A 27,894-nucleotide genomic window follows, 5' to 3' on the forward strand; every position below is an offset into this window, starting at 1 on the left:
ACTCACTGAAGTCATCATTTGCATCAGAAACACAGAATTACTGTCCAGAACGGAGCACTTGTTCATATTACTGTCGTGTGATGATTATTTAGCCTCATAAGCTATATGTGTGTATACACTCAGGCATATGAAGAATGTTTAAAACACAGAAAAAATAACATGATCACATGTTTTCACCATCTAAGTTTGATTTTAATAACTAACTCCACATTTCAACTTTGTCACCCACAAATGACAATTATTGCATAAATCAACTGGAATATATTTTTGAGTTTTCAGACATGACATCATAAATAAATCATTCATATAAAAATACTCTTTCAAAAATATACTCTCTTACCGATATTTTCTACATATCTGGTTAATCACTATTCCAGTAACAAAAATTTGTGGTCAGTAGTTTCTCAATATTACAGCAAATGTGATTATTCCAGACTAGCACCAAACAGGAAATCGGGACTTGTTGTCTCATATCAATGCATTATGTAAATTATTAAAAGCTATAATTTCAGTAGATACAAAGTTCAGTGTAAATCTTTTTCTGCAGAGCTGCTTTTTACCCACATCCACTTAAGTTTTCATGAATTACAGTTATCAATAAGCTTTAATAAATAAATAAAATCAGTTGATTGGAGAAATGTAACAACACATTACAATAGTGATAGGTTGCTTTTTCAGATGTCTTGGTAGTATTTTTCTAAGTTCTAAGTTCTAAGCCATAATAAGCCAAACAAACCAGCTCTGAAGCCAATCATAACATTACAAACTTTGATGTGAAGCAAAGAAGTATTTAACAATCTGACAAAAAGGAAACGGTATAACTCTATGTACTTACATTTATTAATTTGTTTTTGAAGAATGTACTACTACCAATAAGCATTGTAAATGACACAATCAAATCAGAAACAATCCTACCAAATTAAACTATTGACTCATTGAAAATACGTATAAACAACTATATATATATATATATATATATATATATATATATATATATATATATATATATATATATATTTAAGTTTATTCCAATATACTTAAATATATGCAAATATATAAGTAGTTTTATGAGAGTTTTAAGAGAGTGTAATAATGTTATTCACAATGCTTAATGGGAGTTTACGCAAAAACTTTTAACATCTTTAAAAACTAGGAGAAATGATTTAAGAAGCAGAATGACAAGATATTAAGTCTTCTTTTCAAACACGCTATCTAAATTGAATGGGGTTTATACTTAAAAAAAGAAAAACTATTTCCCTTTGAATCAAGGTTTTTTTTTTTACCCCATTGACAAATCTATTTTTTTGTCCCTTTTTTGTTGAATAAACATTGCAACATTTTGACAGATTTTTCTGAAAACACAACAAAATCTATTGTCATTTTGCATCTAAAGTAAATGTATCATTTTTAAAGGAATATTTCAGGTTCAATACAAGTTAAGCTCAATCGACAGCATTTGTGGCATAATGTTGATTACCACAAACAATTTATTTGAACTTGACCCTACTTTTCTTTAAAAAGAAAAATTCGAGGTTACAGTGATACACACAATGGAAGTGAATGGGGACAGTGTTTTGAGTGTTTAAAGCCAGATATGTGAAGCTTATAATTATATAAAAGCAGTTATATGAATTCTTGTGTAAAATTTGTGTATTATTTGAGCTGTCAAGTAGTTTAAACTGTAATTTTTACAGATGTTTTAGGCTTTACAACATTACGTCGTCATGGCACAGAAGTTGTAAAGTTTTATATAAGTTTGCACAGAAATGTTAAGTGATTTTATCACACTAAAATCATGTTAACACGCATGTTGTTTACATCTTGTGGCTACACTTTTGAAACAGCCAGTATATTTTAACGTTTATGGTTTGTCCCCATTCGCTTCCATTATAAGTTCCTTAAAGAGTGACAAGTCAATATAAATTTTTTATGGTTATCAACATTAGGTCACAAATGCTGATTATTGAGCTTAAATGGTTTTGAATGCAGAATATTCTTTTAAGAATGATTGGATGTCTGGAAACACACTTTTGCAGCAGCAGCAATTCATGTTCTCATGGTAACAGCAACTTCTCTGATTGGGCCATCTATCTTTATGATTATGGGTAGTGTATTTCTTCAGGAAATCATCAAATATTAATTTTTTTTTTTTTTTTTTAAAGAAGCTTACTTGTGGCTTCTACAGAAGCATATATATCATCACTTAACAATCTCAGAGCTCATGGTAGATCTGTCTTGAAAGGTTTACTTTATTGCTAAAAAGCATTATGGAGAAAATGAATGGGATATTTACTTATGGATACCTAATGATGTGCTCTATTGGAGTATTTGTTAAATATCTTTCAAGATTGTGTCTCTCAGGGGGCTTTCACACTGGCTGTTTAGTCCAAAACAGAGCACGGTTTGCATGAAAAGTTAGTCATTTGAAAGCTGTTTTGCGGACTGTGGGGTGGACTGCAGTACAGCATCCGAGACTACCTGTAGAAGGTGGTCTGAGTTTGGTTGCACTGGGACTGTGGTGTGGTTCGCACGAGTGAGAAAGCAACCTGTACTCAGGTCCGCACTTGTTCAGGAAGTAAAATTACTTGGGCATGGGCATAATGACATTAATAGTTGCACAAAAACAAACACACACACAATCTTTATCATAAACTGTTGAGAGAAAAGTTGTATCAAGAATTTCACTACATGTCGTACTGTGTATGTGACAAATAAAACTTGAGTTGACAAGTAAACGTTGAGGGACACACAAAAGGTGAGATGCCTTTTTTATAATTAAGTGAGTGAGCATGCATCCAGCTGTGTCCTCAAAAAAGATTGTTTGTGAGCATTAGATATAGTCTCCTTCCCCTGGACATGTACAACTGCTGAATTACAGCATACGAAGCACAGAGGCGCAAATTTTGTTCACTCTGGTGTTCATAATGACACAAAATGAATAACAAACACACAAATATATTGACCCGAGTTGTGCTTTCCATCATATGCACATGTGGGGTGGCACAAGTTGATGACGTAAAAGCTCCAAGGTTCGACAGAATCATACATGAGTCCGAAACCATAACAATGCTGCGGGGGATGCAGGGAACAATTGTGCTCAGATTCAGACCGCAGCAAACTTTCCCAGTGTAAAAACCCAGTTTCAGTAGCTCCACTGGTAAAGTCAAGGTGCAGGTATCTGTTATCAGTCTTATATCATGTACAGCAAGAGAGCCTTATTTTATTCCAGATATGCAAGTTTTTTCTCATTATGAATTCTTTCTCCAGAGTAAAGCTTTGAAAATCTTGATGATATTCCACTGAAGTAAAGGAAGCATGTCTTACTAAGGTCTTGTGCAAAACAACACAACAACATACCAAATTATTGAGTTATCCTTTAGGTAAAATAAATATGTTTCAGCTAAATCAGTCCATAAACATTGCTCATTTACACGTGTACACCTCTGTCCTCTCACTACAAGTGTTGCACTTTACATAACAGCACCAAAGAAACTTGCAGTTGCACTGCCACATACGTGAATACTGATGTGTGTTGTATCCTCGGCCGCAGCACATGAGATCACAGCCATTTGGATGATGCATCAGCGTTTTATTGCAAATCCGGCCCTGAGTCCCAACACTGCCTGTCACGGGATCAGCTTCGCAGTAATTGGGTGATTTTTCAATGTACACAAGATCCGTGTCCATGGGCTTGCGGTAGGAGTAGGGTTTTTTTATTTTGAGGAAGGTGGGCCGTTTGTGGCGGGTGGCTTTCACTGGCTCCACGTGGACAGCGTTGGTGTATTTGTCTTTGAGGATGAAGCCGAGCTCACGGAACTTGGGGAGAGTCGTCCAGCAGGTTCTGGTGGTGCATGATCCAGATACACCATGACATTTACACTCCAAACGCATGTTCCTTTCTAAGACCTGGACAACATGAAGAGTATGAATAATCAGTGGTGGAATTAATCAAATGACTCATCATTGTGCATAGGAATAAATCAATATATTGAAGAAACTCTTTGTATATTTAAACATAACTTAAGTGCAACAATAAACGGAATATATATATATATATATATATATATATATATATATATATATATATATATGTACAGTATCTCACAAAAGTGAGTACACCCCTCACATTTTTGTAAATATTTGAGTATACCTTTTCATGTGACAACACTGAAGAAATGACACTTTGCTACAATGTTAAGTAGTGAGTGTACAGCTTGTATAACAGTGTAAATTTGCTGTCCCCTCAAAATAACTCAACGCACCTCTGGCAACAAAAGTGAATACACCCCTAAGTGAAAATGTCCAAATTGGGCCCAAAGTGTCAATATTTTGTGTGGCCACCATTATTTTCCAGCAATGCATTAACCCTCTTGGGCATTCACACCTGAGACCTTGTAAAACTAACGAGTCACATGACACCGGGGAGGGAAAATGACTAATTGGGCCATATTTGGACATTTTCACTTAGGGGTGTACTCACTTTTGTTGCCAGTGGTTTAGACATTAATGGCTGTGTGTTGAGTTATTTTGAGGGGACAGCACATTTATACTGTTATACAAGTTGTACACTCACTACTTTACGTTGTAGTGTTGTCACATGAAAAGATATAATCAAATATTTACAAAAATGTGAGGGTGTACTCACTTTTGTGAGATACCGATATATATATATATATATATATATATATATATATATATATATATATATATATATATATATATATATATATATATAATATATAAATGGTTATGCACAATTACTTAAAAATGACATGTCGAATTATCATGTGTAAAGCTCAAAGTAGGGGTGTGTAGCAAAGCCATTATCTGTATTTGTATCTGTATTTTTTCATTTGACAAAATGATCTGTATCAGTCTCTGTATTCAGATAGGTGTGGGTGGGGCTTAAACCAGAAGTGTTTCAAAACTAAATGAAATCCCCATTTTTAAATTTTACTCTTACATTTATAGTTTATATTAATAAAATATGCCTTGTATATGTCTTTTCATAATAATAGCCTAATAATAATAATAATAATAATAATGTAGGCTACATAAACTGTAGAAAATGTTGTTAACTGTGGTTTCTCCTGGTATTTCTGATATTAATGTCTGCATGAAACAGAATTTTCATTTGTCATGTATAACAACATTATTCTAGAGGCAAGAGGTGTCAAGCAAAATGTGAAATGTCAAGCACACATTTTCAGTGAATAATAAATACAAATTCAAACATTCAAAGAAATGAAAATAAAATCAATATAGCCTATAAACCAGTGAAACTCCCATAACTTTATCAGGAATTTTATGATAAGACACCATTAGTTAAATAATAATAATTGTCAGTCTGGGCTGGACAGTCCTTTCTGTCTGTTTTGTCATGTGCTGGTGTGTGTCTGTGTTTCCCTCTCTCTCCCTCTTGTGTTTTGCAGGTGCCACGTGGAGAACGTCAGCTCTGTGGCCAGACCGACTGATTGTTTCTCCACCCAGCTCATCACCTGCCTCCAATTACCAGCTCCTATATATTACCTACTTTGTTGTTCTGTCTTTGTTGGATTGTTCTGCTGTGTTGTTACGTTGTTAGCTTGCTAGTCTGTTCTCTGTTTCCACTTTGTTTTCAGTTGTTATTGTGAGAGTTTTTATTTTTATTTTATTTGTTTATTTAATAAAAGCCAATCTCTGCCTTTCTTCGTTTGGTTCCTCCCTTACTAACCCGTTACATAACAATCCAACCAATTCTGGAGCCAGCAGAGGCAAAATGGGCATCTTCGTTTTTTCATCTCCCCTCACTGACTTTTCAATTCTTCAGCCCATGTTTTAGCTCATCCACCTTTGCGATGTCCGTCAGAGGGGAACTGACATGAATGAATGACATGAATGAATTCATATGTGGATTTTGATTGCTGTGGACCAGCTGGACTATGATGAGACAGATCTTAAAGAGGTTTATAACATCTGCCTTGATCAACTTCTCAGTCAGGGGGAGATGGTGAATATGGGGCATTTGGGCTTTAGGGACTTTGTTGACCACCTTTACTAGTGCAGGGAGTCTGCCCTCCCATCCCAAGAGGAATTTTCCATACCATCGTCCCATCCTCAAAAATCCCAATCCCCAGTCCTCCTATGATTCATTAACGGAGGAGGAGGAAGAATGGGTTCACTGCAGCCTCAAAGCCTGTCCAGTTCCACTCAGTCATCGAGTCTGTTCAGTTCCCTGAGGCTATCGATGAGCTTGTCCTTTTCCCTGTGGCCCTCGACGAACCTGTCCTGTTCCCTGTGGCCCTCGACGAGCCTGTCCTGTTCCCTGTGGATGTCGACGAGCCTGTCCTGTTCCCTGTGGACGTCGACAAGCCTTTCCAGTTCCCAGTAGTCATCGAGCCTGTCCAGTTCCCAGTGGCTGTCGACAAGTCTGTCCAGTCCCCTGTGATCATCAACGAGCCTGTCCAGCCCCCGGTGACCTTCGAGCCTGTTCAGTCACCTGTGACCGTTTACTATCCTGTCCAGTCCCTGGCAGCCGTCGACCAGCCCTTTGCTCAGTCCAGTGGCAAGCACCTGTCAGACACAAACCACCAGTCTGTTGCTCACTCCAGTAACAGGCACCTGCCAGACACTAACTATCAGTCTGTTGCTCATTCCAGTAGCCAGCACCTGTGAGACACTAACTACCATTCTGTTGCTCAATCTGTTCAGTACCCAGCAGCCACCCACGTCCAGTCTGACGACTTCCCAATGGCCACCCACATCCTGTCTGACCAATGTTCAGTAACTGCCTACGTCCAGTCTGACCCCAATCCATCGCCAATGTCTAGTCTGACCCCAGTTCAGTGGCCGTTCACTGTCAACCAGGTCCCTGTCCAGTTCCTTCCCCTGTGGCTGGCGCCTAGTCTGATCCCAGTCCTGTGGCCATGTCTGACCTATCCCCTTGTTCTGCTGCCATTTATTACCTCATCCTCTGTCCCAGCAGCCATCACTGATATCTCCCGCTAACCAGTTACCACCCAGGCTCATTCTGCTTTTATCACCCTCATTACTACCCTCATCCTCTCCCAATTTCTCACTTGCCCTGCCACTTTCCCTGACCTAAGCTCCATTCTAGTTCCATCCTGCACTAAACTCCTTTCTGGTCCCTTCCTCATCCCTGGGTCTGCTCACTTATTGGTTCCCATTCCCTCACCTAGTTTGTCCTGTTTCCCTGGCTGTCTGCCAAAAATATCCTGGCACCCTAAATCTCCTCCCATTCTGTCCTGTTTCCCAGGATGTCCTCCTGACCTATCCTGGCTCATCAATTGTCCACTTTATCTCCAGGTTTAATACATATTTTGAATAGACTCGGATTTTTTAACCACACAATGTGAGTTTGTTTTATCTTTTAATTGTTTCATGTTATTTGTACATGGTTTAAAGAGGGTGTACCTGTATGCAAAATCTCAAGGATTACTAGTAGTATTTTGGATATTACATCACGTGTTGTTCTGAAAGCAAAAAGAAACAAATGAATCATGGAATGTAGGCTGTCATCCGCACAGCATGGACAAAGAAAAGCGGGCGCCTTTACTTGAGTGATTGAACCGAACGTGAAGCACTACCGACGGGTGATGCGTGAATGGCTTGACCATGCTGCACGAGTCTGTTGGGTATACTGCAGTCTCATGAAAACACGCCGTGTTATCATGAGTATGGATTACATCAAGATGTAGATTGGAATGCAGGTGCAGAATTTATTTAAAAGTAACAGTCTACTTCTCTTTTGCCGTTGCTGGCATGCCAGTGATTACCCCTCTGCTTGCAATTCATAGACATTTCAAGGAGCGGAAACTGTATATGATGTTGTATCTTAATGTTACACTTAATAAGCTCCAGATGCGCACAATTAACAGAGAATGCAAACATTAAGTTAAGACTGCACCCATCTGACTTGAAATCACTACATGCACATTTTCATTCATAAGGTTTACACTTTAGAAATACTGGCTGCATAGATTCATAAATTCTTTGTAATTTTGTATATGTTTATTTAAATTGTTGCTTTATCCTTGTGCCTCTTGGATAGTCATTCAAATATTTTTTATATTGTTCGGATGAATCTGTTATTCATTTTGAAGTAATTATTTGTGCCTTATCGAATAAGGTATTAGGCTTCAGGCAGATCCCTAGCCCAAAGTATACTTTGGTTTTGCATGAAAGCTAGGCGAATGTGTACAAGGTGAGTGATGTAAATTTCGTCATCAGTGGAGTGCACAAGCTCCCTATTTTTCTAAATGTGCATACTCTGATCATAAGCTGTGTAAGCGCCTGGAATTTATTGTACTAATTAGTGGGTCTACAAGGTTATTACACTAACTGTTGGGCTGTTGTGAACAATAGGAGACAAAGGTGCAAATAACAACAATGGATGTACACATCAAAAGCACGTGTGTGGAGTTCAGGAGTTGGGGCTAATCTACTGAGAAAAATAGTCCAGTATCTCATAGCAGTTGTGGCACGCATGCACCAACTGCCTGTGTATGAACGCTGTCAAATGGAGTATACTTTGAAAAGGTGAGTGTTCGAATGTACTGTAAGCATATTCTAAGTGGCCGTGTCTAAACCAAAGTGTACTTTAGGCTAAGCCCAAATACAATGTGATACAATATGTAGATCTTGAGTTAATCTTTGGAATGTCTTGACATACTGAGCGGCTGGAAGGAAGTCGGCAACTCCTGGGTCCTTATGCCTGCCCCATTCAATCTCTGTAAGGTTATCAGTGCAACGTTATATTATAAAGGGTGTGATTTATCCATGCTATTTCTCAACAATATTCAGGTATGACTTATTTTGTGGAAGATCACCAGGAAAGTAATACAATATCTCCTCAACAAGCAGCATGATATGAGGTATGAGGTACGATCTATAGCACAAATGGTGCAATGAGTTCAGTTGGAGCAAACACCTAACCCTACATCTGAGCAATAGTGATGCTTGACTTGGCAAACCCCATTAATGACTATCCCCACCTGACTATCTGCTCATTCCATGACTTCACATTCAACAACCAAAGGCACAGTATTCAAAAAATATATTGTCCTTAATCAATGTTGTTTTGCCCAACAAGAAATCACAAATCAAAATGGCCTCACAAATCTCTCAATGTCCCAGCGACAAATACCATGCACTTTTGCTCTCTGTTTGGCAGAGATGGGCACCATCGGCCAAAGTCATTATATTAGCTGGCATAAATTAAGAACAGGAGGGGGTGTTTTAAACAGAGCACTCTTTTAGTGTTGCCAAGACAAAACATGAGGGTAAAATGAACCTGTAAGGCAAGTCGGTTAACTAAGAGGCAATTTAGCTCCTCAGATTATACGGCAAGACATGGTCCTTCAGAAAAGGTTGCTTCAACTAACTGCACAATGTCAGTTTGGAGGTCCTGGGTGAGAGAGCAGTGTTAGTGCTATGAATTAGCTCTCTACAACTAAACGTGGAACAATCCAGGCCTGAGATGGAGGCTTCTTTACCTTTCATTATGTTTGACTGGGAGAGCGAGAGTAATTATTCTAGTATTATCCTTATCCTGTGATAAAAGGAATATGTAGTTTTCCCAAAAATTACATTTCTGACATTATTTGTGTTGTATAGGTGGGTGGGGCTTCCAAGTAATTGGAATATTACACACAAGCTATGTGTAATACTTTTATGGTGCTTATATACACAGATCAGCCACATTAAAAACACCAGCCTAATATATAGTTCCCCCTCGTGCCGCCAAAACAGTGCCAACCCGGATCTCAGAATAACATTCTAAGATAATATTCGGTTTTCTGAATTACTGTAGATTTTGTCATTTCGAACCATTCTGGCCATTCTCTGTTGACCTTGTGTGGCAGCAGTGCAGTGCATAAAATCATTCATATACAGGTCAGGAGCTTCAGTTAATGTTCACATCAACCATCAGAATGGGGAAAAAATTTGATCTCAGTTCCATGCATAACAGTCTCTAGAGCTTACCATGGTGCCAAAAATAAAAAAACATCCAGTGAGGGGCAATTCTGTGGATGGAAATGCCTTGTTGATGAGAGAGGTCAACAAAGAATGCCAAAAATGTTTCGAACTAACAAAATCTACGGTAACAGTTCTGTACAATTGTGGTGCGAAGAATAGGTTGGCGCTGTTTGGCGGCACGAGGGGGACTTACACAATTTTAATGTTGTGGCTTTTGTCCTCTTTGCAGATTCATCAAAATCAAATTATTTTGAGTTATATCTCATTATTTTGAGATATCAAATTATTTTGAGTTATATCTCATTATTTTGAGTTAGTGTCTCATTATTTTGAGTTTGTATCTCATTGAGTTTTTATCTCATTATTTTGAGTTTGTATCTCATTGAGTTTTTATCTCATTATTTTGAGTTAGTATCTCATTATTTTGAGATTTCAAACTATTTTGAGATATTATCTTTTTTGAGTTTTTATCTAATTATTTTGAGATGGTATCTCATTATTTTGAGTTAGTATCTCATCATTTTGAGTTAGTATCTCATTATTTTGAGTTTGTATCTCATTTTGTTTTTATCTCATTATTTTGAGATATTATCTCATTATTTTGAGTTTTTATCTAATTATTTTGAGATGGTATCTCATTATTTTGAGTTAGTATCTCATCATTTTGAGTTAGTATCTCATTATTTTGAGTTTGTATCTCATTTTGTTTTTATCTCATTATTTTGAGATATTATCTCATTATTTTGAGTTAGTATCTCATTATTTTGTCAGAAATGCACTCTCATAGATAATGGAAGAATTTGCTGTGCCATTTTAATAAACATAAACTCAAGATGGATTTGACATGGGATTCAGCAATCAATGTATCATTTCCTCCACATGAAAGATGTGAGAGACATCTGAACATTACAGATGGAAAAAAAACATGCCCTCTAAATGCAGGTGAAATTGAAAAAGCTTTTTAGGAGTTTCAGCAGTTTGAGTATTGAAAGTTGAGACACAAGCACAACATTAAAGATTAAACGTTTCCATCAGAGGTATAGTGATAGGGGATACTGGTGTAAGTCATGTCTATTAAACTGAGCAGAAAATGGGAGTGGTTGAATACAGTGCTCAGTGTGTTCATCCTGATCTGATTTGTAATCAAACTCTACCACTTATTCTGCTCTTACCCTTAAAAGCTTCCTATTATTGTCGTGCCAGTTGAGTCTTGGCGGAGAAGCCAAGGGATTGTTGATGGCTGCAAACCACAGTGCCATAGTTACTGAATCCTTCCCAGTACTTACATTTACATTTATGCATTTGGCAGAAGCTTTTATCCAAAGCGACTTACAGTGCACATATTACAGGGACAATCCCCCCAGAGCAACCTGGAGTGAAGTGCCTTGCTCAAGGACACAATGGTGGTGGCTGTGGGGATCGAACCAGCGACCTTCTGATTAACAGTTATGTGCTTTAGCCCACTACGCCACCACCACTATCACCACTACTTGACATTCACTTGATCATTCAGTGTATACATTCAGTGTAACAAAAAATTACTTCACAGATAAAAAATAATAACACTTAAAGAAACAGTTCACCTTAAAATGAAAACTCTGTCAAGTCGTTCCAAAACAGTGTGACTTTCTCTGTTTGCCAATTTTTCTAATGACATCAATCACCAATAGTTCTCCTGTCTTGTAATCAAATGGGACAGAGTAAGTTTGATAATGTTTTGAGAGCTACAGCAGAGGGTAAGTTTATCCGTGAATAATTACTTACATTTCTGTGTGTTCTTCACACAAAGCTATTGTATTCAGCATTGGGGAGTCATTAACTAAAAGTAGCAATGCTACTAACTTAATTACATTTTTCAGTAATGTGAAACTAGGTAAGCTATTTTCACAGTAGTGTAGCTTTTATGGTTATCAGGTAAATTTTTCAACGTGTAACACTGTAGCATCATTATACACTGCGTTTTTCACCACAAAAGCGACACTCTTTTACGAATGCATCAATGTAGCTGAGATGGTAATGAAACACACAATTTTGGGAAAACCAAATAATTTTATTTAATTGTTTTTTTCTGAGAGTTTGTGTAAATGAACCAGTTAAGATAAATGATCAAATTACATTTAGTGTTGGGAACTCAAACAAACTTTGCCCAGAATAATCAAGTACGCACCTTTCGTCCAACTTCATTGTTATGTAGGTTCATGAGCGTCCTGGCACTGTGTTTTGTCTCTCTAGAATCCACAAACACCTTGGAGAAGCCCAAGCCATGATGGATGTCTGCCGAGCAACCGCCCCATTTCCAGCCATCTATATGACCATTGAACCCCTGCTTCTCTTTGTCACAGCTGCAGTCGCTGAGGTTGCCCTGTGTGCAGGCGGCTGTTATAGAATGGGCCACTCCTGCCGCGATGATGGCATATGTGAAAGCAGCTTCTTTACTTCCTGATAACAGAGGAGACAAATGATGCTTCATTAAAATTACACAACACAAATACTTCATGTCATTACAGTTATATTACAGTAATGAGCGACCTGGTCTCAACGCTACTGGTTAAGCAATGTTGCTGTGTCAGGATGGTCGGAACACTCAAGCAAACAAAACATTGTTTTGATGTTCCACACTTTTGGGGAAATCAACTTAGAAATGGTTAACTTATATTTGTCTCTGCATTTTAAGCTGGGATTGAAGGAAATATTTTAACATATACAAAAACAAATCACACTGAATAAATTAATTGTTTACTTTGAACACCTTAAATGTATCACATCCAGATTTGTGTGACAATTGGAGTAGGTAATTACTTGTGAGTTCAATAAGTGTGGAAATCCTATTTAAAAATAGTATAAGAATTTTAATCTACCAGCCAAACACAAATAACATAACACAGTGATTTTTTAAGGAATAGTTCACCCAAAAAGGAAAATTCCCTTACACATTCCCCACAGATGTGTATGACTTTTATTTCTTCTGCTGAACACAACAAAACATTTTTTTTTTTCCTTTTTTACTATAAATTCTCCTGCCCAGTAGCTGGCGATATGTACAAAGAATGTGAATCGCCAAAAACAAAAGGAGAATGTGAAAGCGGAGATTTATAGTAAAAAAGGACTTAAATATTTATCTGTTTCTCACCCACACCTATCATATCACTTCTGAAGATATAGATTTATCTTCTTATTTATCTTAGAGACCACTGAAGTCTTATGCTTCTAAAAGTCTTTGTTTGTGTTCTGATGAAGAAAGAAAGTCATACACATCTGGGATGGCATGAGGGTGAGTAAATGATGAGAGAATTTTCTTTTTTGTGTGAACTTTCCCTTTGAATTAAGAACATCAGTCCTGGTGGAACATTTGGTGCTTAATGTATGAGCTCAAAAGGAGAAACTATTGATTTATTTGTTTAAACGAATGAAATTCTGAACATCAACATCCTGAGGTTATCACTCATTCCTTCCTTCATAAATCATTTACAAACACTGCAGTATTTGTATAATTGACTGAACAGTTAACTTGAATTGTAAATTAAAGCTGTCATCCAAGATTAGATTTTACAAAAATGAACGCATTCGCTACCAATCAAAGGGTTGACTAAAAGCTTGTACTATCCTGGTAGTGTACTATTGTCCATTTTAGAATAAAAGTAAAGTTATCAAAACTATGAAATAACATTATGTAGCGACCAAAACAAGTTAAATAAATCTAAATGATATTAAATGCTTCTTCAAATATGAAATCTTTGTGTAGATTGCTACACATCAGCTTCATCCTGAGATGCTTTTTAAACAGCATTGAAGCAGTTCACAAATGTACGCTGGGCATCTGATAATTAAAAACCTTTTGGAAAATTTATATTTATCTTTAAAATTAATTTTAAAGATTTTAAGCATAAGCCTTTAGATCAAAAGGTGTTTGAGATCTATGAGAAAATAAATTCAGTCAAATTCAGTTAAACTTTTGATTGGTAATGTAGTCAAATATAGATCTTTGTTCACTTCACACAATATTGCACTTTTAAGCTGCTCAATTTTAGTTACACCTGAGCACGATTTCAGACTTTCTAAACTGACACGGTAGCTTATATTTTAGCAGTTAGGATTGGCAAAGTAAAAATGCATTTTTCTCAGTTGACATCTTTTCATGCTCTGTGATTTACACCTTGTGGAAAAACTCTTCAAGCTGCAAATACCAACCCAAACACTGATACAAGCATAAAAAAAGATGTGAATATCAACCTCACTGGATGGATTTCAGTATTAAAAGGGGACTGCACTGTTAAAAAAAAAAAAAAGTTTCAAACAGGAAGCATACAGTTCAAGTCAGAATATACACCTTAGCCAAATATATTTAAACTCAGTTTTTCACAATTCCTGACATTTAAAACATTCCCTGTCTTAGGTCAGTCAGGATCACTACTTTATTTTAAGAATGTGAAATGTCGAGTAGAGAGAATTATTTATTTCAGCTTTTATTTCTTTCATCACATTCCCAGTGGATCAGAAGTTTACATACATTTTGTTAGTATGTGGTGGTGTAACGGAGTTAAAAATGCACTTTTTAATAATTCTTATTTTATTGAATATCTGTGAATTTGATCTCATTGAGTTATTTTTATGTATCTTTATTTTTGCGAATGTGCCTGTGGAAATGACTCTACCTGCACACTATCCCTTTTGTACCTCCTAAGCTTCCGTAGTGCTCCTTCTCCCTCAGTCTCATTTTACACTGCTGAGGGTAAGTCGTGTGGAAATGTGCTGCTTGGTTAATGTATTGTTTTCTTTGGAAATGTAATTATTTAAGTTACTTTTAACGCATATTGTGTGATGTTAATACAATAATGCTATGTAGCAGTCCTGTGTTAGTTTGACTGCGCAAATACGTTTTAGCGGTGTTTTCATATTCACTTTTTTGCCGCCATTTTACCCATGGCAGGCAGGCCGTGTCATGTGAACAATGTAGCTCGTCAGAGATTTCAGCGCCTCTTTTGTGTAAACGCTGTATTTTTGTATGTTTAGGAAGCAGAGGTGCAGTAAAAGGAAGCCAGAAGGCAATTAATGTGCATTGTGTTCTACAGGTATGTGTTTTCTTTTTGTTTATTAATGTAATTTTCGTTGTCTCTATGATTTTACACACTTTTTATTCAGCCTACCGGGTGATGCTGTTATGCTATTTTCTTTAAGGAAACATATGTACTGTGTTTATGTGTTTGTTGCATTTAATGCTTAATATTTTCTGAACGGTGTTAATGGTTTTCCATAGGTAATGTGCACTTTGAGCAAAATACCTCATGTAATGTATTTGTAATATATTTTAAATACATGAAACAGTCTCATTTTACACTGCTGAGGGAAGCAGAGGTGCAGTAAAAGGAAGCCAGAAGGCAATTAATGTGCATTGTGTTCTACAGGAGCCAATAAATTGTGAAAAGAAAGAAGTCATCTTATGAGTCGTCCTTCACATAACCTGATCATACACCCCCGTTACAGTGGTGCCGTGACCTGTCGGATCTACAGATCAGCTTGATGCTCATCGCCGTGGATGCTGTCGTCCTGTTCTGCAATCAAGATTACTGTGTGGTCAGGTTAAAACGACAAAGCAAAATGGACAAACAAAAAAACGACAAAACTGTGGGTTAGGGTGTAGTACTCCAAATCAGTTTTTGGTGACCTTCGTTAATGTTGTATACATCATTTTGTTCTTCAGATTAATCTGCTATTACTATTCTTTTTTTTTTATGAGTACACACAACGCAAGTATATTTGATAAATTGAAAGCAGATGCTATAATATAACTATGGATACATTTGCTAGTCCTAGTCTTCCAAAAGGTAGGGGTGCTTGGCTCAATGATGGTACTATCAGTAGGGATGTGGGACATTCCAAGTGTATAAATGTTGATAATACAGATACAGGGCTAGGTCAGAGCCCGGGATGTACTCCTGTTAGTGGGTATTTTAGGGATGGTCCCCACATTTCCAAACCTGGCAGTGATGCTGATGTCATTCACCATCTCACAGATATGGTAGGGCAGCTAGGTGCTCAAATAGGTGAATCCATTGTTGCAAAGCTGATGTCAGCTGGTGTTGTGAACATGACTGGTGACCATCAGACTCTTTCTCCCGACCAGAACACACACTGTGATGTTAATAAACGTGACCTCCCACATGTGACAGTACATCTTAAATCTGATAAAGGACTTCAGTCTTATAGAGGTGACGACACTGACAAAAACTCAGTCCAGGACTGGATTGACATGACTAAAAATCATCTCAGAAAACAAGAGATTCCTGTGCATGACCAAGCAGAAGAAATTATGAGCCATTTAATGGGCAAGGCCAGAGATGTTGTGAAGATTGCCCAGCGTAGTGATCCTGCACTTGATGTTAAACGAAAACCTGAACTGATATACAATGTGCTTCTCCACTATTTCAGTGTGGCTCCCTCGTGTCTCCCACTCGCAGACTTTTATGCTACTCTACCTAAACACAAGGAAAACCCAGTCGACTACTGGATTAGACTGAACAAGGCAGCAGACCTAGCTCTTGAAGGGTTACACAGACAAGGGAAACAGACAGAGAATATGAATGATGACGTGGGCCTCATGTTTGTCAAACACTGCCCCGACCCAGAGCTGTCCTGCACCTTAAAGTGTAAGCCAATTCGTGAGTGGACCTCACGTGATGTTCAGCTGAGGATAGATGATTATCAGAGAGAGCTGAGGGCTGATTACAGATCAACTGGCACTGCTCAGCTGAAAAGCCACATCACTACCATCACCTCTGAGCAGGCCTCTCTACCACCTTCAAGTCTGACGTTGCCAGAGCAGTGCACCGATTCAAGCCCCTCACTTTCCTCTCTCCATGCTCAGCACCCTGGGTGTCACCCTCCTTGTTCTTCTTCAGCACCTGTCCCATTTCAAGGTGAGTCCCAACGTACTCCAAGCCATGCCTCTGTCCCAGTTGTTGCTCAAAACCTCCAACAGTCAGAGGATAGACTTCTCACTCGAATGGTCGACATATTTCAGGAGATGATGGATAAAATGCAGCAGCGCAATATTTCCCAGCCCATCCGAGGTGGGAGATTTCGGCGCACAGCGCGAGACAGGCATCCCAGAGAAGCTGCTTGTAGAGTTTGTAATGGGTCCAGTCACACCACCATTTACCACTGCATGTCGGAGAGACTGTGTTTTGTATGCCTTGCTCCAGGCCATACCAGACAGAATTGCCCCGCTAACAACTCCGCCCAATCCCAGTCTGAGGGAAACTAGAGGACCTGTATCCAGAGGGAGTTAGTACAGGTCATTCTTTAGACTCCCACACCGATGATATGTTTGATGCTGAGATAATTTACACGTCTGTGAAAGACTCATGTAATGAATCTGAAGTTGTTGTTGTTTATCAGAACATTCACAGAGTTGGCAACAGTGGCAGTCTTTTCTACACATCTGTGATAATGGGTGATTCAGTGAAAATTGGCGGAATGTTGGACAGCAGTTCAATGGCTTGCAGCATTAGTGAGGCAGCTGAGACAAAACTGAGAGATGCCGGGGTGATAACAGACAAAAAGCTGATGGATGTGAATGTTGTACTTGTTGGATGTGGTGGAATTCGTGTTAAGCCAAAGTGTGCTTTTGAAGTGGAAATGGAAGTGTATGGCTGTAAAGTGTTAGTCCCCACGCTTGTAGTTCCAGGACAACACGATGAGTTAATACTAGGAACCAATGTTATAAAGCACATCCTGCATCAGTCTAAGCTATGTGAGTCCTATTGGGAGACAGTGTCCGGCCCCTGCCCTGCCAGAGACCCAGAAGCTGAACATTTCCTGTCTATGCTGTCTGGCCTGCACCCCTGGAGAGGTGAGGATGTTCCGGTCAAAATCGGGACAGTTAGGTGTAACTCAGCTACATGCCTCGAGCCTGGCCATGAGTATCTCATCTGGGGCAAACTACCCAAAAACACAGCTGTTTCCCCAGGCAGTACCATCGTGACAGAGCTCACGTCATCCTGCTCAGCTCCAAGAGGTGTTTTGGTTGCGAAGATTGTGACTTCCCTGTGGGGAGACAGGTGGGTCCCTCTAAAGCTCATCAACACATCTGAAAGGCCGGTGCTGTTGAGACGCAATGCTAAGCTGGCAGATGTCTATTCCTGTGTGTCTATTGAAGACATGGACGTTGCTGAGCGTTCAGAGGCTCCACTGGTCAGCTGCACCCAATCAGCTGCATCATGTAATGCTGATGGAAACGCCGCCATGGACAAGCTCAGGTCGGTTGGGCTCAGTACTGTCGACATTGAATCATGTGAAGTTTCAGAGGACTGTAAGAGGAGGATGTCAAACCTTGTTTTACAGTATGAAGATGTCTTTTCACGCCACCACCTGGACTGTGGGGAGGCGAAGGGCTTTATACACCGCATACACCTGTCTGACAGCAGACCATTCAGGCTTCCATACAGGAGAGTGCCCCCTGGCCAGTACCAGAAACTTCGCCAGGTACTGAGCGAGATGGAGGAGAAAGAAATCATCAGGAAATCGACAAGTGAATATGCGTCACCATTGGTGCTTGTGTGGAAAAAGAACGGAGATCTCCGCATCTGTACAGACTTTCACTGGTTGAACAAGAGGACCTTCAAGGATGCTCATCCCCTCCCTCACCAGGCAGATTGTTTGGCAGCGCTGGGAGGCAACTGTTTCTTCAGCACAATGGATTTGACTTCTGGTTTCTATAACATGCTACTGCATGAGGACGACAGGAAATACTCTGCCTTCACCACTCCCATAGGCCTGTATGAGTATAATCGTCTGCCACAGGGCCTTTGCAACAGCCCTGGCAGTTTCATGCGCATGATGACCAGTATCTTTGGAGACCAAAACTACCAGAGTCTACTGTGCTACTTGGATGATCTGTTGGTGTTTGCTCCTGATGAAGAGACTGCCTTGTTGCGCCTGAAGATGGTGTTTGACAGACTGCATAGCCACAACTTAAAGTTGGCCCCAAAGAAGTGCTTTTTCCTCAGGAGGTCTGTTAAGTTTCTCGGTCACATAATTGATGAGAATGGAGTGTCAACGGACCCCAGTAAGGTTGAGAGCATCACAAAAATGATGAGCTCTGACCTCATGGAGACTGATGGTGTTACTCCGTCGCAGAAGCGGATAAGATCATTTTTGGGGATGATTAATTACTATCAGCATTTCGTGCCCAAATATTCTGCCATCGCCCAACCTCTGTTTCAACTACTGAAAGGTGAAAAAAGGAAAGGCAAGCAATATAAAAACAAACTGTCAAGCAGGAAGTTGTGTGCATCTGACTGGACACTGGAGCAAGAAGAGGCTTTTGCAAACCTGAAGGCTTCACTAGTTCACAGTGTTGTTTTGTCTCATCCTGACTTCACCCGTCCATTTATGCTGTTGACTGATGCATCTCTGGATGGAATAGGTGCTGTTCTGTCTCAAGTTCAAGAAGGTGAAACACGTGCCAGGCCCATCGCTCGCCAGCAAGTCGTTATCTCAGTCCCAAAAGAACTATCCAGCCCACCGGTTGGAGTTTCTGGCTTTGAAGTGGTCAGTCTGTGACAAGTTCAGCCACTGGCTAAAAGGCCACAAATTCACAATCTGGACAGATAATAACCCACTGACTCATATCCTGACTAAGCCAAAGCTAGACTGCTGTGAGCAACGCTGGGTTGCCAAGTTGGCGAGTTACGACTTCGATATCAAGTATGTCCCTGGTCAGCAGAACATCGTTGCTGATGCCCTGAGCCGTGTGCCATTTGTCAAGGAGAGTGTTGGCAGCAGGCTGCTTGCTGAACCTTATGCTGGCCTCTTGAACGAGGTCAAAGACATCCAAAATGCCTTCCGGTCATCCAGTGGTCACAGGAAACCTTATCCAGTCAGTAACAACTCCCAGTCCGCATGCAGCCCACTTCGCATGCACGGCCAATCTGTTGAAGTGGAGGATGTGTCTGCTGTGCTACAGTCACACATTGAGTGGGATGCTGGCCCGAGGGCTCGTGCTGTTTCAGTGTTGCAACACCTACCTCAGTTGGTTCCACCTGGACAAGATAGCTTACCAGCTTACACTGAAAAGGAACTCCGTGATAAGCAGTTGGAGGATGGAACTCTCTCTCGTGTTCTGTCCTATGTTGAGAGACGTAGGAGGCCTTCTAGGAGAGAAAGGTTCAAAGAGTCAGTGTATGTCACTAGGTACTTGAAGCATTGGGACTGGCTCACTGTGAGCAATGGCGTGCTGTACAGGGTTTCATGAGACCAGAAAACCAAGGCAAAACGTTTCCAATATGTGGTTCCTGACTCACTAAAGACTGATATTCTGCGAGGAGTTCATGACAGAGCTGGACATCAAGCTCAGTCCAGGAGCCTCAGACAAGAAAGAGATTTTTCTGGCCAAACCTCGACAGAGATGTGAGAGACTATGTCCGTCATTGTCAGCGATGCATTGTCAGCAAGACTGTTGAGCCTGAGGGACGGGCCCCCTTAGAAAGTATAATGTCAACTAAGCCACTGGAGCTTGTCTGTATAGATTTTTGGTCGGCAGAAGATTCCAGAAACAAGTCTATTGATGTCTTGGTAATAACAGACCATTTTACACGGATGGCTCAGGCGTTTCCATGTAAAGACCAGACGGCTAAGCAGGTGGCAAGAGTTCTCTGGGACCGGTACTTCTGTGTCTTTGGATTCCCAGAGAGGATCCACAGTGATCAGGGTGCAAATTTTGAGAGTCGGCTGATCAGTGAGCTCCTAAAAGTCTCAGGTGTGAGGAAGTCACACACAACCCCTTACCACCCTATGGGAAATGGCAGTGTGGAACGTTTCAATAGAACCTTGGGTGGCATGATTCGCGCACTTTCTCCTGAAGATAAAGCTGACTGGCCGCGACGCTTACAGACTCTGACTTTTATGTACAATTGCACAGCTCATGAGATGACTGGCTACCCCCTTTTTACCTCATGTTTGGTCGTATCCCTCGCCTACCTGTTGACGTCCTCTTCCGGAGTGTCCTTCATGACCCTGCTGTGACAAACTACGACAAGTACGTGGCATGTCTCGCCGATGATCTGAAAGAAGCAATGGTTGTTGCACAAGACCATGCTGCAAAAGAGCAGTGTAGACATGCTCAGCTGTACAACAAGAGAGTGAAGGGCTCCAAAACTGACATTGGTGACAGGGTGCTCATGGCCAACAGGAAAGAGAGGGGTAAAAAGAAACTTGCTGACCGCTGGGAATCAACAATCTACACTGTGGTGGACATGAACACAGAGACACACACATACAGGATCCGCGACACAATCACTGGACAGGAGAAAGTGATCCACAGGAACCTGCTGATGCTTGTCAATTTCCTCCCTGTGGGTGACTCATCTGGACTGTCTGACCACGCTTCATCTGTGTCTGTTGCAGTAACCTCAGCCCCAATACCTGATGATGTGAGAGAGGCAGGAGAGACCTCTTCTGAGACAGCGAGCAGGACTCTTTGCACTGCTAGTGACAGTCTTGTTGATGGCAGTGATGGACACTCAGCTATGACTGTGGTAGAGGGACAGAGCTCCTTGACGGTTCCAGAGCCTGTGGACTCTGAGGAAAGAACCATAGAATGGATCACGCAGTTGCCTGCGCCTAGTCAGCCAGAAGTGGATGTTGCTGATGTAACAAGCATGACCTGTGACTCTCACGATTCCCCAGTCTTGACTGAGGACAACCTGACTTATGACTCTGGACCTGTGACTGCTGTGGACATCCTGAGACAACCGGACCACATTCATGATACTGTGACACAGGCAGACAATTTGTCAGACACTTTACACACTACTATTCAGACCTCACCCATGCACTCTGGTGACTCCAGTGCACTCACACAGGTTAGGTCAAGATTTGGTCGCTTAGTCAAACCTGTAAACAGACTTATACAAACTATGTCCAGGCAGGACGTTGTTCAGGAAAAGTTTAATGTTAAGACTGTTTGCAAGTCCATGTTCAAGGCTTTTACTGACTAAAGCATTACCATATAGCTTATGTTTTGGTCTATAGTTTCTTTGTATTGGTGTTTGGTATCCTTTTAAACTATAAAAAGTTTTGTTTTACTATCATGGGCCTACATTGCACTGCGTTAGGGTCTTGTGGGGTGTACAAGGCACCCCTGTTGCCAGTTGCTGAATTGAGGGTTTAGCGCTGCCCTCATACCACTTCATCCTTACGGGATACATTTGGTGTTGGTTTTCTTGATGTTGACCCTCTGTAATTTGTAATTTTGGTAGTGTTTTCTTCAGTGGTTGTGTACTAGGTGCCCAAGTTCGATAAAATTCAGTGGGGGTGGGTGTAACGGAGTTAAAAATGCACTTTTTAATAATTCTTATTTTATTGAGAGTTCTGTGAATTTGATCTCATTGAGTTATTTTTATTTATCTTTATTTTTGCGAATGTGCCTGTGGAAATGACTCTACCTGCACACTATCCCTTTTGTACCTCCTAAGCTTCCGTAGTGCTCCTTCTCCCTCAGTCTCATTTTACACTGCTGAGGGTAAGTCGTGTGGAAATGTGCTGCTGGGTTAATGTATTGTTTTCTTTGGAAATTAAATTATTTAAGTTACTTTTAACGCATATTGTGTGATGTTAATACAATAATGCTATGTAGCAGTCCTGTGTTAGTTTGACTGCGCAAATACGCTTTTAGCGGTGTTTTCATATTCACTTTTTGTCGCCATTTTACCCATGGCAGGCAGGCCGTGTCATGTGAACAATGTAGCTCGTCGGAGATTTCAGTGCCTCTTTTGTGTAAACGCTGTATTTTTGTATGTTTAGGAAGCAGAGGTGCAGTAAAAGGAAGCCAGAAGGCAATTAATGTGCATTGTGTTCTACAGGTATGTGTTTTCTTTTTGTTTATTAATGTAATTTTCGTTGTCTCTATGATTTTACACATTTTTTATTCAGCCTACCGGGTGATGCTGTTATGCTATTTTCTTTAAGGAAACATATGTACTGTGTTTATGTGTTTGTTGCATTTAATGCTTAATATTTTCAGAACGGTGTTAATGGTTTTCCATAGGTAATGTGCACTTTGAGCAAAATACCTCATGTAATGTATTTGTAATATATTTTAAATACATGAAACAGTCTCATTTTACACTGCTGGGGGAAGCAGAGGTGCAGTAAAAGGAAGCCAGAAGGCAATTAATGTGCATTGTGTTCTACAGGAGCCAATAAATTGTGAAAAGAAAAGAAGTCATCTTATGAGTCGTCCTTCACATAACCTGATCATACACCCCCGTTACAGTAGCATTGCCTTTAAATTGTTTAACTTGGGTCAAACATTTTGGGTAGCCTTACACAAGCTTCTCACAATAAGTTGCTGGAATTGTGGCCCATTGAGACAGAACTGGTGTAACGGAGTCAGGTTTGTAGGCCTCCTTGCTCACACATGCTTTTTCAGTTCTACCCACAAATTTTCTATCGGATTGAGGTCAGGGCCACTCCAATAACTTGACTTTGTTGTCCTTAAGCCATTTTGGCACAACTTTGGAGGTATGCTTGGGGTTATTGTCCATTTGGAAGACCCATTTTCGACCAAGCTTTAACTTCCTGGCTGATGTCTTGAGATGTTGCTTCAATATATCCACATAATTTTCCTTCCTCATGATGCCATCAATTTTGTGAAGTGCACCAGTCCCTCCTGCAGCAAAGCACCCCCACAACATGATGCTGCCACCCCCATTCGTCACAGTTGGAATGGTCTTCTTTGGCTTGAAAGCCTCACCCTTTTCCTCCAAACATAAAGATGGTCATTATGGCCAAACAGTTACATTTCTGTTTCATCGGAACAGAGGACATTTCTCCAAAAAGTAAGATCTTTGTCCCATGTGCATTTGAAAAATGTAGTCTGTTTTTTTTTATGGCTGGTTTGGAACAGTGGATTCTTCCTTGCTGATCAGCCATTCAGGTTACATCAATATAGGACTCATTTTACTGAATGTAGATACTTGTCTACCTTTTTCCTCCAACATCTTCACAAGGTCCTTTGCTGTTGTTCTGGGATTGATTTGCACTTTTCACACAAATTATTTGCGTTGTAAAGTTGTTTAAATCTTTGTTTCTTTGGGATGTGTGTGTTATCATTTTAACATGCATATTGTTTACATCTTGTGGCTATAGTTTTGAAACAGTGGGTATTTTAACATTTATGGATTGACTGTGTTCAATTCCATTAGCTTTGTTTCCATCTAAAATATTTAGCATTTTTTATGCGTATTTCTTAAAATTTGACTTCGAAAATACGAATGATTGCGTGTTTCCATCCACTATGTAATGCGCATTATCACGAATGAGCCGCCTCATCATGATGGAGCAGCTGAATGACCTCTCTCTGCTTTGGGGGCAGTTTTATTTGCAAGATTGGAGCAAGTATCTAATTTTATTAAATGCATCTATGAGACACTGCAGAATAAGTGCAATATCTGATATAATGTGAGCTGAAATAGCTGCGATTCCCACACACCGCCAGTCTCCGCATACCTGGGAGCACCTGCTCTCAAAACTGTTCTGGTGGATTGTGAGGACCCACTTTATCGACCAGCTTTGGGTTAAACACTTCCGAATGACAAGCACTATGTTCAAATAATTATTTGCCAAGGTCAAACCTTTCGGTAGACTAGTCACATCAAGCTATTGCACACTCATAACACGAATGGTCAAAACGTCCTCGTTTTGCTAATAAACCGTTTCCATCACCTTAATGCACATTTTAACTAATGCGAAACGCTAGAAAATCCACATCCTCCTAGCGCATAAAATAGCGAATTTAGAAGGTTTATTCGCATATCAAGCTTTTCCATTTAGGATTTCTTTGCACAATTTCAAAATGTGCATAAAAATAGTTGGATGGAAACCCACCTAATGTAAGTGCCTCACTGGAACAAAGATTTTAGCTTTTTTTAAAAAAGGAGGGAAAAGTCAGAATTAATATTTGTAATCAGTGTTGGGCAAGTTACTCAAAACAAGTAATCCACAACAAATTACTAATTGCATCTTCAAAAGTAATCAGATTACTTTACTGGTTACTTTATCTAAAAGTAATCACATTACTACTTATTTTACTTTTATATTACTTTCTAAATCAGTTTTTCAGGAAAGTTTTTAGTTTTTCATTCAAATTCAAAATGTCTATATTTTCTCCTCATTCATTTTCGCACACCCTTCAGCTGTCACAGAAACACTAATTGACATACATAAATTCATATTTTAAATGTAGCATATTACTTTAGCATAAGTCAGTGGTTCCCAACCCTGTTCCTGGGGGTCCCTCAACACTACACATTTTGGATAAACAAAATGTGCAGTGTTGGGAGACCCCCAGGAACAGGGTTGAGAACCACTGGCTTAAGTGATATACTTAAAAGTAATTTCTTTCATTGAAATTAAGTATCTGTAATCTGTTTAAATGTAATGGTTTGACTAAAAGTAATTAGATTACATAAACTAATTACTTTGCAATCTGATACACCCAACACTGGTGGTAATCAACATTATGCCACAAGTGTGGCGATTGAGCTTAAAGGTTCACAGTGATTTTTTTCCTGATTAAAAGTTTTACTCCACAAGAAATTAATAGTCTTTTTGAAACATGTATATAAAATCATGACCAATCACATGAGATGAGGAATCCAATCCATCCTGTTATTGGACACTGTCACTCATGGATTCAATTAATAATGGCTGCCAATGAATATTGAGTTTCTGAAACTGAAAATTAAGAAAGTTAAAATGTGCACCTTTAACTTGTTTTGAACCAAGAATACTTCTTTAAAAGCTTTTTTTAATTTCCAAAGAACCATATACTATATTCTTGATAAGAATAGGGTTAGGCCTACCTTATGAATAGATGCTGCTGCAAAGAACAATTGAAGAACCTTTATTTTAAAGAAATACCTCCTCATGCTTGAATCATTAATGAAAGGTTTGTGTGGTTTGAAAAGATGCTTTGGAAAAAACATGCGCTCATATATCTCATCTGCCAGACATCTCTGGCATGTGGCACGGAAATCTTCACCGGTCGATCTTTGTGTCGAGCAAACTGTGACTAGTAAAGGAGGTAACTGTTTTACCTCAGGTTAAACAAACTAAACATTTCCGTGACATTTTCATATTGTTTTAGACATGCTTGTGCAGATTTCCAACATACCCACTTTCAACTCTTTTCCGAAGACGGTCCTCTCGCCGAGGGCGGAGCAGTTCCAGCGGCCGCTTTTGAACTGAAACTGGCACTCGTTGATGCCCATCTGCGCGCCCTCTCCAATCACGATGATCGCGTCCGGCCGGCTCTGACAGATGATCCGCTGTCTGGGGGCCAGTCCGGGGATCTTGTTGCATATAATGCTCGCTCCCAGCGCCAGTACAGTAGAGAACCCTCTACAATTGACCAGAGAACAACTAGTTAACGAGATACTTGCACAATTAAGCAAAAATGGAGGCATGTTGCTGTTCAAAATACCTGTGATGGCTTTAATTAAAAAAGAGATACAGCTCATAATGCCAGACATATGCATCAAAATCTCAAGTTAATAAAGGAATGATCTGGTGCGTCCTTTGCTTTATTTAAGCGCTGGAATCTTACTCTGACTGCAAGCGCACATCGGAGGCGGCCAACGGCGATCCTATCATTTCCAGAGAGCCTTGCGAGGTGCGCACCAGACATTAACATGCAGTTTGTACCTACGGTAGCCATTCAAAATTATTTTGATTCTGTAACCTAATGTAGTCATTTATTCCGTCGTATTATTTATTTATTTTTCTGAATAAAAGCACGAACGGCTGATTCTCAAGAAACCTGTCAAGAAAATTAACACCAAACCAATACAAAATCAGTTAAAAAAGATGATATTAAATTACATAAAGTGAATGAAGACTACATTTGGGAACATTAAGATAAGCCTGTAATATCCGTATAACACGTCTGGACGTTTCACTTTTACTATTCCAACTGTTTTCAGATTATAGTAGGAAAAAGATGCAGTTGTATGTTTTTGTTTGAATGAAATTCAACGAAAATGAAAGGCAGTAGGCCTATACCAAGGGATGGTGTATGTCTTTAAATGAAAATTGACGATGTATGAATTGGTTAATTTAAAATGTAAATACAAAATAATAGCCTATCATAACCACTTTATTTTTCGCATTGTGGAAATGAGAATTGGGAGGGGGAGGCAATTAATGTTATGAAATTAATGTCACACTGTAAAAATCTTATCCAAGGCCTATGCAAAATATGATTTCTTATTTGTTTCTTTTGATTTTGGAGTAAAATAGGACCAGGAAATATTCTTGACAGGTTTAGTAAAATTCACCCTAATTTAGTTGCCACGTTACGTAGCCTACCTTTATTCGGTTACCCGGCTAAATACTTTCACAGTGCGAAAAGCAGAATCTGTAATTTCCAAATGAAATCTCTAAACACAGACTTGAAATCAGAACAGACTGTGGAAATATACTATTCCAATAGGAGAGAAAAAATAAAGATATTATATGCTGTTCTTTGAATTTATGCCTTTTTCATCATCTCACCCCATTTTCAAGTATATTATTCCGAGACAGAGGAAAATGCGAAATATCCAGCGTCGTGTTTTTCGGCTCATTATGGTCTCAACTCGTTTTCACTCAATGAAAGAGAAAGTGAATTTTCACTGTGAGTAGCCAGTCTGTTATTAACTCAAGTCAATCTGAAGCAAATTTCCAAGAAGTATAATTTTTCCCAGGATATATAAATCCCGCTGTCCAAGACTTCAGGATGAATCCAGACTGTGTTCAGTGCGCATTGTTGCGCAGGTAGAAGAAATGTGCCGGTCTGGCTACTGTCTCCTCAGCCTGTTGCTTATATATCTGGGCGTGTTCCGCCAAATCTGAAATGCATTACTGGAGCTGTATCTT

General features: G+C 39.5%; 1 protein-coding gene across 2 annotated transcripts; it reads right to left on the reverse strand.

Moving 5' to 3' along the window:
- Window positions 1–1,103: 1,103 nt before the first annotated feature.
- Window positions 1,104–27,797, reverse strand: LOC127618999 (protein Wnt-7a-like). Of its 2 annotated transcripts, none has more exons than XM_052091718.1 (4): window positions 27,532–27,797; window positions 26,157–26,379; window positions 12,146–12,417; window positions 1,104–3,906 (listed from the first exon to the last, which is right to left on the reverse strand). In XM_052091718.1, exons 2-4 carry the CDS (start codon window positions 26,338–26,340, stop codon window positions 3,424–3,426), a joined length of 939 nt encoding a protein of 312 aa, XP_051947678.1. In that variant the 5' UTR covers window positions 26,341–26,379; window positions 27,532–27,797; the 3' UTR covers window positions 1,104–3,423. The 2 variants fall into 2 exon arrangements, with proteins under 2 accessions (XP_051947678.1, XP_051947676.1); XM_052091716.1 differs by having other exon boundaries at window positions 26,153–26,379.
- Between the last annotated feature and the right edge of the window lie 97 nt (window positions 27,798–27,894).

The sequence above is a fragment of the Xyrauchen texanus genome, chromosome 25, assembly GCF_025860055.1.
Source record: "Xyrauchen texanus isolate HMW12.3.18 chromosome 25, RBS_HiC_50CHRs, whole genome shotgun sequence".
Classification (NCBI taxonomy): Eukaryota; Metazoa; Chordata; class Actinopteri; order Cypriniformes; family Catostomidae; genus Xyrauchen; species Xyrauchen texanus.